The sequence below is a fragment of the Amia ocellicauda genome, chromosome 19 (genome assembly GCF_036373705.1).
Source record: "Amia ocellicauda isolate fAmiCal2 chromosome 19, fAmiCal2.hap1, whole genome shotgun sequence".
Classification (NCBI taxonomy): domain Eukaryota; kingdom Metazoa; phylum Chordata; class Actinopteri; order Amiiformes; family Amiidae; genus Amia; species Amia ocellicauda.
The window spans coordinates 10,858,336-10,871,437 of NC_089868.1; the positions used below are offsets into that span (position 1 = coordinate 10,858,336).

At 37.2% G+C, this 13,102-nt stretch overlaps 1 protein-coding gene across 16 annotated transcripts in view; it reads left to right on the forward strand.

Moving 5' to 3' along the window:
• The window catches only part of adgrl2a (adhesion G protein-coupled receptor L2a), a 216,985-nt gene that overhangs the window by 166,348 nt on the left and 37,535 nt on the right, over nucleotides 1-13,102 (forward strand). For all 16 annotated transcript variants that reach the window (XM_066692187.1, XM_066692188.1, XM_066692185.1 and 13 more), the window contains one exon: nucleotides 9,216-10,016. In XM_066692187.1, the coding sequence (XP_066548284.1) occupies nucleotides 9,216-10,016 (801 nt within the window). The remainder of the gene's footprint in view (nucleotides 1-9,215; nucleotides 10,017-13,102) is intronic.

Below are 13,102 nucleotides of genomic sequence, written 5' to 3' on the forward strand. Positions count from 1 at the left end.
TTTTTATTTTTTTTTTTTTTTTTTTTTTTTCACTCTTCTGAGCCAGAGTTACTTCCAATACTATTTCCTGAATGACCTCTACTCTTCTGTATGCTTCAGATATAATACAGGTGTAGAATTGTTGGCTGGAACTAAACAAATTCTGACTGTTAACTGGTTGAGTTAATTTCCCTTTGAAATACTACTATACATTTATCTCCCATTCTGCATTGAGAAAAGTGTTCTTTTCCGGTTAAATCACATCTTTTCAAATCACACCTCACGACGAGTACTTTATATACACATTCAAGTTGATGTTTGCCTTTTCAGCACAGATGCGTTCATAGTTCCGTCCCAAAATACATCATGGCTTCCATCCAATACATGTGTATTAAACCATACAGTACACTTGAGAAGTAACATAAAATTAATAGGGTACAAAATAGAAAGATGTAAGGGTAGGGGATTTATAGCCTGGGTTTAATTGACCAATATGTCACCATTAAATCTTTGAAAGGGTCAATACCTTTATCAATAACCACCTGCACACGCATGGTTCGGTTTTACAGGGCGAACCAGCAAGCGGCTTTAATTTTGGATAAGTGTGGAGTCTTAAAAAGTGATTTGTGCCACTAACATGAAAGGGGGCGTCTCAGATTATAAACCAATGATCAAATTTATTTCAACAAGAGCTTTGCTTGGGCATATAATTTTCTCACTGCAGCTCTCCCTTATAATATATTTTCTTCTGACTAGGCAATGGAAACCGTTTTTTCTTTTTTCTTTTTTATTCAAATATAGTGCCCCACATTATGTATTGCAAAGCCTATTCCTTATTATACAAATATTGGGGGGGACTGAACATCCCACCTGAAACATAAATTCCACATCATAGTTTTGACTTTAGGGTTTAAATTATTTGTGCGTCCACTACTGAAAGTCTCCTCTGTTTAACTTTTTTATCCTTGATGCCTCTGCTTTGTTTACAGTTGCAAATTGACTTTTATGAAGATGGCTCTGTTTCTGAAACAGACCTCTTGTCTCCCAAGTCTATCGTTTAAATTGGTGTCGCTTCACTTTTGATTATGTGCAGCAGCAAAGCAATTGCATCAGACACCAGACCTTAACTAAATATATATTAAGAACATTTAGGGAAATACAATTTAGCACTTAAAATGTTGAAGAGGAATCGCAAGAAAGGAAGACAAAAACGGGAGTCTCACGCACACCCTTTCACACAAACAGTGCATAATGTCAGATATTTATTTGAATGAACTGCTGGTGTAAATGGTTCAGTGTTGCTTATAAAAACCAACAAACCCAGAAATATTGTCTTTAAAGTTAAGGTTTAGCTGACCTTGAAAGACAATTCCATTTGTAGGTAGTCTGAAGGGAATGAAGGGAGCAGATTGAATGATTTTAGTTCAACATTGGTGGAATCTTTTTTTTAATACCCAACTGAAAGACTCTGCTACCCTGTTGTTATAGAGAGCGTCCACAGGGTATGAAGAACTATCCTTGTCTTCAGGCAAAAGTCAAGATCGATCGACTCACGCTGTTCAACTTCCAAACTAAGCAGCAATTACTAAGGCAATTCGCAGCAAAGGGACACCTGGAATATCAGGAGGAAAATAATTGAGTGCAGTTTTGTAGATGCCGCGTGTAACAATTCCACAAATCGAGGTCCCTTTTACTCAGGAAGTGGTTAGTATTCCTATCACTACCAGGAAACATAAACTCTGCACAGATTAACGTTTTTGTATTTAACGGGTTTAGCCTGGTATCTGAGCCTTGAGTATTCTGCTCACAGCAACAAATGATTCCCCCTTTCATATGAAGTACTGCATTGCTTTTAGTTTCTAAAGCCTTCTTCTGAATGCACACACTTCAGTGGCACCTGTGAAAAGCCAGCATCCAGTCGTAGCCCTTGCTTGCTAAAAATGTACGATTCAATTCATAATGTTTACTCCTGCCTGAACTCTCCCCTTCAAAAGAGCATCCCTGTTTAGTGCCTTTCAACTGACATCTCTGTGGTCTGTGTGCCTCCTAGTTATTCTTGTCCTCGTTTTCTCATTGCAATACTAAAGTAATGATCTGAAACTCGGTAGCTTGTAGTCTGTCTCTTCTCTCTGGATTCTTTCCCTCTGTGCTTGCTTTTCTACCTACTGGATGTAAATTGTCTGCTTCTACCTTCCCTGAGTGTCCACTGCACTTCTGAGTCTAGCACTGTAATCGCCTCGCAAATGTCAATCATTTAAATCAAGGAGAGTCTTAATCAACATTATTTATATATATATATATATATATATATACACTCACCTAAAAGATTATTAGGAACACCTGTTCAATTTCTCATTAATGCAATTATCTAACCAACCAATCACATGGCAGTTGCTTCAATGCATTTAGGGGTGTGGTCCTGGTCAAGACAATCTCCTGAACTCCAAACTGAATGTCTGAATGGGAAAGAAAGGTGATTTAAGCAATTTTGAGCGTGGCATGGTTTTCGGTGCCAGACGGGCCGGTCTGAGTATTTCACAATCTGCTCAGTTACTGGGATTTTCACGCACAACCATTTCTAGGGTTTACAAAGAATGGTGTGAAAAGGGAAAAACATCCAGTATGCGGCAGTCCTGTGGGCGAAAATGCCTTGTTGATGCTAGAGGTCAGAGGAGAATGGTCCGACTGATTCAAGCTGATAGAAGAGCAACTTTGACTGAAATAACCACTCGTTACAACCGAGGTATGCAGCAAAGCATTTGTGAAGCCACAACACGTACAACCTTGAGGCGGATGGGCTACAACAGCAGAAGACCCCACCGGGTACCACTCATCTCCACTACAAATAGGAAAAAGAGGCTAGAATTTGCACAAGCTCACCAAAATTGGACAGTTGAAGACTGGAAAAATGTTGCCTGGTCTGATGAGTCTCGATTTCTGTTGAGACATTCAGATGGTAGAGTCAGAATTTGGCGTAAACAGAATGAGAACATGGATCCATCATGCCTTGTTACCACTGTGCAGGCTGGTGGTGGTGGTGTAATGGTGTGGGAGATGTTTTCTTGGCACACTTTAGGCCCCTTAGTGCCAATTGGGCATCGTTTAAATGCCACGGCCTACCTGAGCATTGTTTCTGACCATGTCCATCCCTTTATGACCACCATGTACCCATCCTCTGATGGCTACTTCCAGCAGGATAATGCACCATGTCACAAAGGTCGAATCATTTCAAATTGGTTTCTTGAACATGACAATGAGTTCACTGTACTAAACTGGCCCCCACAGTCACCAGATCTCAACCCAATAGAGCATCTTTGGGATGTGGTGGAACGGGAGCTTCGTGCCCTGGATGTGCATCCCACAAATCTCCATCAACTGCAAGATGCTATCCTATCAATATGGGCCAACATTTCTAAAGAATGCTTTCAGTACCTTGTTGAATCAATGCCACGTAGAATTAAGGCAGTTCTGAAGGCGAAAGGGGGTCAAACACAGTATTAGTATGGTGTTCCTAATAATCCTTTAGGTGAGTGTATATATATATATATATATTCCACTAAACTAAAACAAACAAACACCTTCCCACATCAATCAGCAGTTACTGTAGTTATTATTACATATATATTGTCTACACAATATGGCATTATACCCACAATGTACTTCATTTGGACTGCAATTTCTTTTAAAAAAAAAACTCATGGCTGCAATGCAGTGTTTGTATCTACGTGTTAATCAATGTCTATTCAAACAAGAGCCCTTTTTTCTCCCACTTATTTCAGTTTTGACATTAAATACTCATGTTGACTCATGGTGACATTATTTGCCAATTGAATTCCTGCCCAGCTGTCTATGAAGGTCCAAAATAACAAACCAATTGTGTGTGTTTGAGTGTCTGATTGTGTTTGCCCTGCAGCCACCTCAGGCCAGTGCAAGAGGCTCATTGGCTCCAGGGCACAGGACTATTGCCAAGCCACCAGTCAGAGTACACATTGGTACAGACATACTAGAGTGGGACACTAGACAACTCTTGATATAATCATTGCAATATTTAATGGGAACAAGCACATTTTCTCACCATACAAAGTGTCTCACTTGTTGCATCGGCCATAAACCACAACACCACAATGATTTTTGTGATATAAAAAAGCAAGCAGCATCAATATTGGTTTTAAAGCAGCATCATAAACCTCATCAGGCATGACAGATACCACTTCTGTTGCTATATTAATAATTTAAAAACAAACACATGATTAGTAGTTTCTTATAAACATATTTGAAAGGCTAAAACTGAATTTTATTTAAATTTATGTTTTTATTGATTGTTTTAAGAGGGAGGGCAGTGGGTGGGGGGGTGTGGTTGTCTTTTATATGTGGATATTGTTCATTAAATGTGTTTCACTCTTTTCTTTCCTTGTGCAATCTGCAGGAACCTACCTCCACCTCCCTGACACTTTTACTGTACCTCTTGTGTCTAGAACTGGTGACTGATTTGACTCTTAACTAATGCCTAAGACTCAGGTCAACTGTCTCTGTCTCCTTCCTTTCCAGATTTCTTTTCCCTTCTAATCTTCGGCCGCTCCTGACCTCTCCGCAGCCTTCTTGTTTTGTTTTGTTTTTTAATTCATTGTGTTCTGTGTTTGATTTTCTTAGGCAGCCAGAATGCAGCTTACTGTTTAACCAAACCTCCCACTGAGCATGCTTAATACCACTTTACATGACGGAGTAGCAATTTAGTTCTTTTCCCCATCATCAGACAACCAGTGATTCTCTGTCCCTGAGAGCTCTACCACTAAGAGTCAATTAATTACACATAGAAAATGCATGTAAAATAGCGATGCAAGGGCTGAGATCAAATTAAACAATTATTCTAATAGTAGGGCCAATTTGATTGTCTTTGCAGAAGTTCAAATGCAACGTTTTGTATTTTATTATAATGTGTTATATTAGATTAAGCTAAATGCTGCAAACAAAAAGCTTCCATTCCAATTTTCTCTGAGAATGTACTATATTTTGTTTAAACACAAACAGTAGCTTATATGTGGTATATGCAAATATATATATATACATTCCTGGCTGTCTGCGGGGGCTTCATTCTCTCACAGATGGTTTTCCACTTGCCACCAGTTAGCACATATTCTCCTGAAGCTGCTCAACACAATTACACATTTGTCTCATGTCCCATTGTGGGCTGCAAACTCACCTTTTCAAATTCTTCTGAGGGCTTTTTACACACCTTTTGACCAAATGACACAATCAAACAAAAAGCTAATGCTTCCTTCTCACTGACTGCATTGATGAAGGTCTAAGTCTAGCATCATAAGTCATTGAATCCCTACTGTTTCATTATAGTTTTATTGTTTGCCACTGACTAACTCCCACACACTATCCTACTATTTTTTTTTTCTCAAAATATATTTTTCAAAAAACACAACAGGCAGGTTTTTTAGGTGCAACACTCAAATTCAAAATCAAATATTAGCCAGCTAGAGATGAAGTTTGGTAGTTCTGGCTTCTGGGGATGAAGAAGGCCTATGTTGTTGGTAAAAACCAGCATCTGCACTCATGTTTATATATGTATATCTTTCACAATAGACAATATAGATTCCAATTTGTACTACTTACACATAAACAATATAATGTTTAAAGAAACCATGGCTATGATTACAATGACAAGAAAATTTACATTACATGAAGTTTCCTAGTTTGTTAATAGAGTCCAGTAGACTCCTGCGCTCATCCTTGTTGTGAAGTGAGATTCTTTATTAGATATACGGTTCTGTGAATTAGACACAGGTCAGATGCCTGCAGGGATCATGACTTCAAAAGAGCACACATAAATGCCAAATGAGAGATATTTTCACATGCTTTCTACTGAAATCAGAAGGTCAGGAATGCCCCTTGATGTTTTGCATTCAGTAGAGTATATGTGAAAATTATGCTGTTCCACGGTTATATACTTCTGTAGGCATGTACTCTGGAGGCCTGTGGCGTGAGTCTAGTTTGCATAGGTCTAAATGCAGGAAGGATGTGGTTTCTCACAACTTGGATAAGTACAGGATAACACTGGCATGAAAATATGCACAATTCTGCTTTCTTGCTAAGAACATACTTAACATATTAATTGGTGGATGTATCTGTTAAAGGCTTTTAACTAAATTGCTATTAAACATTGTACAACTATTTAATTACATTTGTTACTGTTCAGTGTTAGTAACACTGAGATACTTTTGTTTGACTTTATTTATTTATGATTTACATCTGCTTCAATCCCTTTTAGTGTAGGTCAGTACAGCATGAGCACAGTAATTTATAGGCTGGGTTTACTGTGTTTTTTAAGCGTTAATCCAATATTTATACAGATTACTTTAATAAGGTACATGACATGCTTTGTTCAGAAGGTTGTGTAAATAGTTTCATGCAATCATCCTTGCAGTTAATGCAAAGTGTACTGACTTAGAATACAATACTTCTTTGAACGAATGAGAAGTCACGACTCAATGTGGCGTTGCAAAATAGAAACAATATTGAAGATGTCACATAAAATGAAATGCTTATTGTCAGCCAAGAATGAAAAGGTGGTTTATTCTAGCTATTTGTTGTATGCTTGATTAAATGTATGTCCAAATTAATGTGCAGTTCTTCAGTTATGGATATTTTATAAGTATGCAGGGGCGGTAAGTGTGTTAAAAACTTTGCACGTTTTTTCAACCAGCCATCTGTTTCTCAAACGCTATGTAAGTAGCTTACATGGGAACATGATTTTCAATTGTTTTTTTTTTTCAGTATGTATTATATCAGTATCATAATAAAAGTAGGATTATAGTTTATAATATTTCATGTACACAAGTGCAGTGTTTAGTTTTGAACTGAATGCATGTAAAAAAATATTCTAAATTTAAGTCTACAGTAGTTTAGTTGCAATTCACCATGATTCACTGTAATTATTCACTTTCTCAACAGACCAAACGATAATAATTATACAGAAACAAACATTTACATAAAGAATGCATGCTTCCACTAGTGTGTGTTATCCTTGCCTGTTTGCACCTGCACTGTTGTCAGGGATTCAAGCACGCACTGTACTTAAAACGAAAGAATTGTAAAGAATAAGGTTATATAATGGCCTACAGGCGGGATCTTCTGAAAGTCATTATTGTTCAGTTGTTGAAAAAGTTTCTGTTTTAGTCAAACTTAACTTGAATTAACAAATATGGAATGACAACAACAGTATATTTTACTTGTAAAATAAGGATACCTTTAGTCCACTTTTATAATAATAATACCAAGAACTACAAGTGCAGAACAAACATCTTTTAATAAAATGTTTTGCTATTTGAATTTTTTACTATATAGCTTAACAAAGTGTGAATGCTGTTTCAAAGGTAAAAATATGTTTGTTTTTGACAAAAGTGAATCTGACAAGGGTCATAATTAAATTATCAAAACATTAATTGGTGTTGCACCATTAATTTTAATCATTCTGACCTGATTAAAAATATACATTTCTCAAACATTGAAATGTATACATGTAGGTAATTAGTAGAGATTTGAAGAATAAAATAGATTTCACATCCAATGTGGTATTCTGACTTTGTTTATGTTGTAAATGACAAAAACATTGATGTGTATAGCTTCAGTGGGTTCTAAATAGACTGAAATGTTATGTCAGATGTTGTACATGAAGTCATCAGAATGGTTTTAAACGGACAATGTATTGTTATTCAGTGGGTTATTGATATCTATCATTTTCTCAAGAGGGAAAAAAAAAAAAACTCATGATGAGAATGAACTCATAAAATTCAGGTGTGTCCCTCCCTGTCTCACTGTTTTAAGAATGAGACGTTGCGTTGTCCTTTTAAACCGTCTGTCTGTCACCTAACCCGTGTCTTTCTTCATGTCAAGGTTGCCAGCTGTGTCTGATGTTCACTGACTCTCTTCTTCCCTTCCCAAAATAGGTCTAGCTCTCTTAGACCTTGTCTCATAACGTTTGTTACTGCGTATGTACCCTTAGAGCTGATAGTTAATTCATGTTAATCTCTTTTTTTTTCCTTGCACCCCTTTTTCATTCTCTTCCAACGCTTAAAATAGAAGTGGAGCAAAAAGGTAAATAACTGACACAATCCAAACCCTAGCTCCTTGTTTTGTGGCATATGGTTGTTAACCTTCCTACCCCCACTCTGGCGTTCTGATCCTAGCAGGCAATAGAAACATATCACATAATGACTGTAAAAGGTCAGTAAACTGTAACAACGCCGACACTTGAATAGTAATGTTAGACAATAAGACACTTGCAACTTTAAGGAGGTTGTGGGGTGTAGTTGCTGGAGTCCCTAGAGGTTCCTTTCCATACCCCTGGGTGCTTTCTTGTGTTAGTAGAATCTCATTTTGCCTGGCTTCCAAAACCCTCTCCATAGCATGCCATGGTAACAGGGTTTCTTGGCCTTCTAAACCACTGCTTTCTACTGTCTTTTTTCTCTTTTCCCCTCCCGTATTGCCTTCTCCACCTTTGTTCTTTATTTTGTCTTTTCAAAAGAGAGATCACTCCAGTCTAGTGTCACTTTCCTCAAGTAGCAAGTTTACAATGCAACATGTATTCTTTGTTTATTATTCCTTTGTTTTTGTTGTTCCTTTTTTAATGATTTATTTTTGCAATTATTACTCTTATTATTTTACATATGTAGAGCAAATAATATTTGCACCACTATATAACGAACGACAAGCATCTCAGATACCAGATAAAAGCTGGTGAAAAAGACAACTGACATGGAGGACAAATTTGCGGACAGATGCTGATTCTTGTTCTATAAATCTCTGTTCTGTTATGTTGTTTCTAGTTGGCTGTGCTAATTTGAAGGAACAAAAAAGAATGTTTTTTTTCTTTTGTTTTCTGATTTTCTTTTGTTTCTGTCTTTGTACAGATACACAGTATATGTTCAAGAAGGAAGGATTCAGTGGTTACAGTATACCAATTATTTGTCTTACATAACCACTGCACCATTTTTTATTTTCGCTACAAATTACAAATCTCCCCCAAACTGCTCACGATTATCTGGTATCTGTAGTTTAACGGCCACTAAAATGTATGCTTTATCCCCCACTCTTTCTGGACAACCCTTTATCAAGACAAACAGGCAAACATAGAAATCCCAACTGCTCTGTACTGCTGCTTGTTTGTAATTCATTTTTTCTTTTGTTTACTTAAATTTGTTTCTTGTTTTGCTCTCCCCCATTACTAGTTTTTGTTTGTCCTGGGACTCTGAAAGCTGTCGGAGATTCTTCCTTTCTCTTTGAGGCGGAGCAGCAAGCAGGTGCCTGGTGTAAGGACCCCCTTCAGGCGGGTGACAAAATTTACTTCATGCCCTGGACTCCATACCGCACTGATACATTGATAGAATACGCTTCACTGGACGATTTCCAGAACTTACGCCAAACCACAACGTACAAACTACCCCACCGGGTTGACGGCACGGGATTTGTGGTTTATGACGGCGCAGTGTTCTTTAACAAAGAAAGGACCCGAAACATTGTCAAGTTTGACCTGAGGACTAGGATCAAAAGCGGGGAGGCAATCATCAACAATGCCAACTACCATGACACTTCGCCCTACAAGTGGGGCGGGAAAACCGATATAGACCTGGCTGTAGATGAAAATGGCTTGTGGGTGATTTACGCCACTGAGCAGAACAATGGAATGATTGTCATCAGCCAGTTAAACCCCTACACCCTGCGCTTCGAGGCCACCTGGGACACGACCTACGACAAGCGCTCTGCGTCCAACGCCTTCATGATCTGCGGAGTCTTGTACGTGGTGCGCTCCACATACGAAGACAACGAGAGCGAAGTCAGCAAGAGCCTGATCGATTATGTTTACAACACCAAACAGAACCGCGGGGAGTTTGTGGATATTCCCTTCCCCAACCAGTACCAATACATTGCGGCAGTGGATTACAATCCCAGAGATAACCAGCTATATGTGTGGAATAATTTTTACATATTACGGTATAATCTGGAATTCGGACCACCAGACCCCGCCCAAGGTAAGATGCACCCACCCCTAACCCCGCCCCCAAACCCTTCCCCTCCTTGCAGACTGTTCCGGTTACACACATTGCAACATGTAGTTACTAATGTTAAGCATGTCCTGCTCCTTTTGGTATTCCACAGCCTGCGTGTAAGACGTTACGGGTGAACGATTTTAATTTAGAATTTAATTTGTATTGGATACGTGTAATGGAAGCTTTTGGAGTGTATAAAGCACCTCAAAGTAGACCAGTGTCTGACAGTAAACACAATCACCGTTTCTCATTTACCATATCTTAGGGAATCATCGCTCTGGGCCTCTGTGAGTTTATTTTGCTAGCGGCACCCTACTCCTTTTGCAGTAATGCCCATGAGGCGCAACAGTGAGCTCTCGGCCCAGGGAGAATTGAGATCTAACCACATCGGTATTGCTCTACCTGTCTGGACAGGTAGACAGGATGCCTTAGGGTAAAAGTGCAAAATCAATCCCACTGCTGCTGCATCTAGACTAGCCTCCTACCAGGCTTTTAAACACATTAACAACACTTTCTGTGTAGTACATTGGCAAGAGGCATTAGGCTGCGCAGAGCAAAGGGATCAATCATCCAGGTCATTTCAGAAGAGCAGGTTTTTAATTTATCTCTCAAGAGCAGGAATGAGATGGACTTATCTAAGGGTAGAGAGTACAGACATCTGGGTGGATAATTGCTATAATTTCTGCATGGTCTCGGCACTGAAAATTTTGAGCCAAAACGTATGGAGTTTTTGTTTTTGACATCTCCAGAGGTGAAGCAGTGATGCATGAGGCATTGTGATTTTTTTTTCATTTATTTATTTGCTTGATGTAGTATTTGTGGAACAGGATTATCATCAGATTGTGTTCTGGCAGGGAAAGTCCAGTGTAAACGGATCACAGCCCCTGATACAGCTGCTGAATGTGTAAAGGTCTGAACATTTAAGCAGGCAAATTAGTATGCAGGATGCAGAAGAAATTGATAACTCCTGATTTTAAAAATACAAAAATAAAATGTTAAAAAGGGAACTTGTTTGAAGTTTCGCTGTTGCCTTTAAAACACATTAGACAATTTTAATTAAAGATAGGAAGCACTACTGTCTAATGGAAGTTTCAGACTGTTTCTGGCAATTTTCAATCTTTGCCCGTCATTCAAAGCAATAATAGCGAATTACATTTTCTTGCACTGATTACTCCAACCACACGGCTCAAAGGACTGGATAAAAGGGGGCGCAGAATTATTATTATTATTACCTTCTTGATGTCTGTTCTTAAAGTTTACACAGTACATTTGTAATTTTCCTTGTAGCCTTCTCACTCTTATACCATGCATTGTCTTAGCAATACTCTTAGCCATAGTTTTGTATGGTTTGTATCATGTGTAAGTAGGCCTTTCCATGCTTAAATAAGCTGTTTTATGGTGTGTAGAAGTAAGGATACTATAGAAGGAGTTGCCTTTTAGTTTTAGTTTTTTCTAGCTACTACTGAGAGCTAAACATGATTTTGTATTATTTATTTCTCAAAGCATACATGTGCAGATGTAGAAACTATTAAATAACATAAATGCAATGAGCTTTCACCCAAATATTTTACTTTTTATGAGATTATGGAATATATGGTCTAAGATGTGTACATTTAAGAGGATTATCAACTTTAAATCCTTACAGGTGTCCAAAAATATCATTTAGAACTGTTTTAGCAATCTGAAATAAAGCAGTAAGGATTGTGTGACCAGAATCCTGCAAGATGTAATGGTTGTTGTTGTTTTCAAGACTCATGCAGGATTTCTTCTGCGTGAAATATAAATCCTTTAATCCCTGTAAATGTAAGGCAGAACATTGTGTATAACATTTTATATTCTAATAATAACTGAGCCCTTATAATATTTTTGTCATAATTGAATCATAATATTTACCTTAGACCATCTTTGCATGGATGTCAAGAGTATTTCACTGTGAAAACATGACCTACTCCAAAAAAGATGGGATCAGTCATGCACAAGGAGACCACAGCATTCTTGATTCAATAACACAGTTAAAAGTTCAGTTCAGATAAAAAAAATCTACTAAATATACAATACACATATTCAATGCATATACAATTTCTGGGAACTGCACATATTGGAGTGTAATACATTTTTTAAAACAATGTATTTACTACTTATAATAAGAATAGAGGAATCAAAACAAGTGAAAAAAATAATTGTAATGTATATACATTGGAAGTAGTATATAATGGTTAAGATGACATAACTTTTAATTTGCATTTCAGAATTAATTTTCTGCTTCACTTGTTAAAATTAAAGTACACATCCTATTAACTGTGAAATTCTGTGACTTCTTCAAAGCAAAGGTCTTTTGATATAAATGCAGAGTTTTATGGCAAAACATTGACTAATACTAATAGACAGCAAGGTAACATTAAATGGTTTATACCATATGTACACCTTGTCATGTGAAGTTTAACCCATTACAAGTTGAGATTTTTCCAAGCAAATTTATGAATGTGTATAGTACAGTTTTCATAAAAAGTAATTAATATTATTTACATTATTTACAGTGTTCTCCTATTTGAATGATCTCATGTAAATGCCATTTATTTTGTTCCTTATCTTTTGAAATAGAAAATGATAGTATGCCTTTGTGTTCAGAATTATTCATGTAACTTGTATAAATAGCCTTAAAATGTAAAATTAGATTTTACAAACATCTTTTGCTGATGTTGTTTTTAGTGTTCATAATCAGTTATTATTAATATATGGTTGCCAGGTGGAAAGAACAGTCAGTTATGATTCAATATCATAAGCAGATACTTCAAAGGAAGATTGTTTTAAGACTGAAACAGTATGATAGCATAAGACATCTAATTAAGTAAATGTTTTTGTTTTGTTTTTTCCTATCATAGAAACCACATAAATGTCCTATTTCAAAGCTTATGTTAAGATACTATTCTACAAACCGAGTCTCAAAAATGCAACCAAATTACTTTGATTGCCCCACCGCCATGTATATTTGGTAGCAGTTTTAGACACAAGAGACTCAAAATGAACTTGAAATGTTGTCCTTTAAGGTGAACCAATCAATCTTCCAT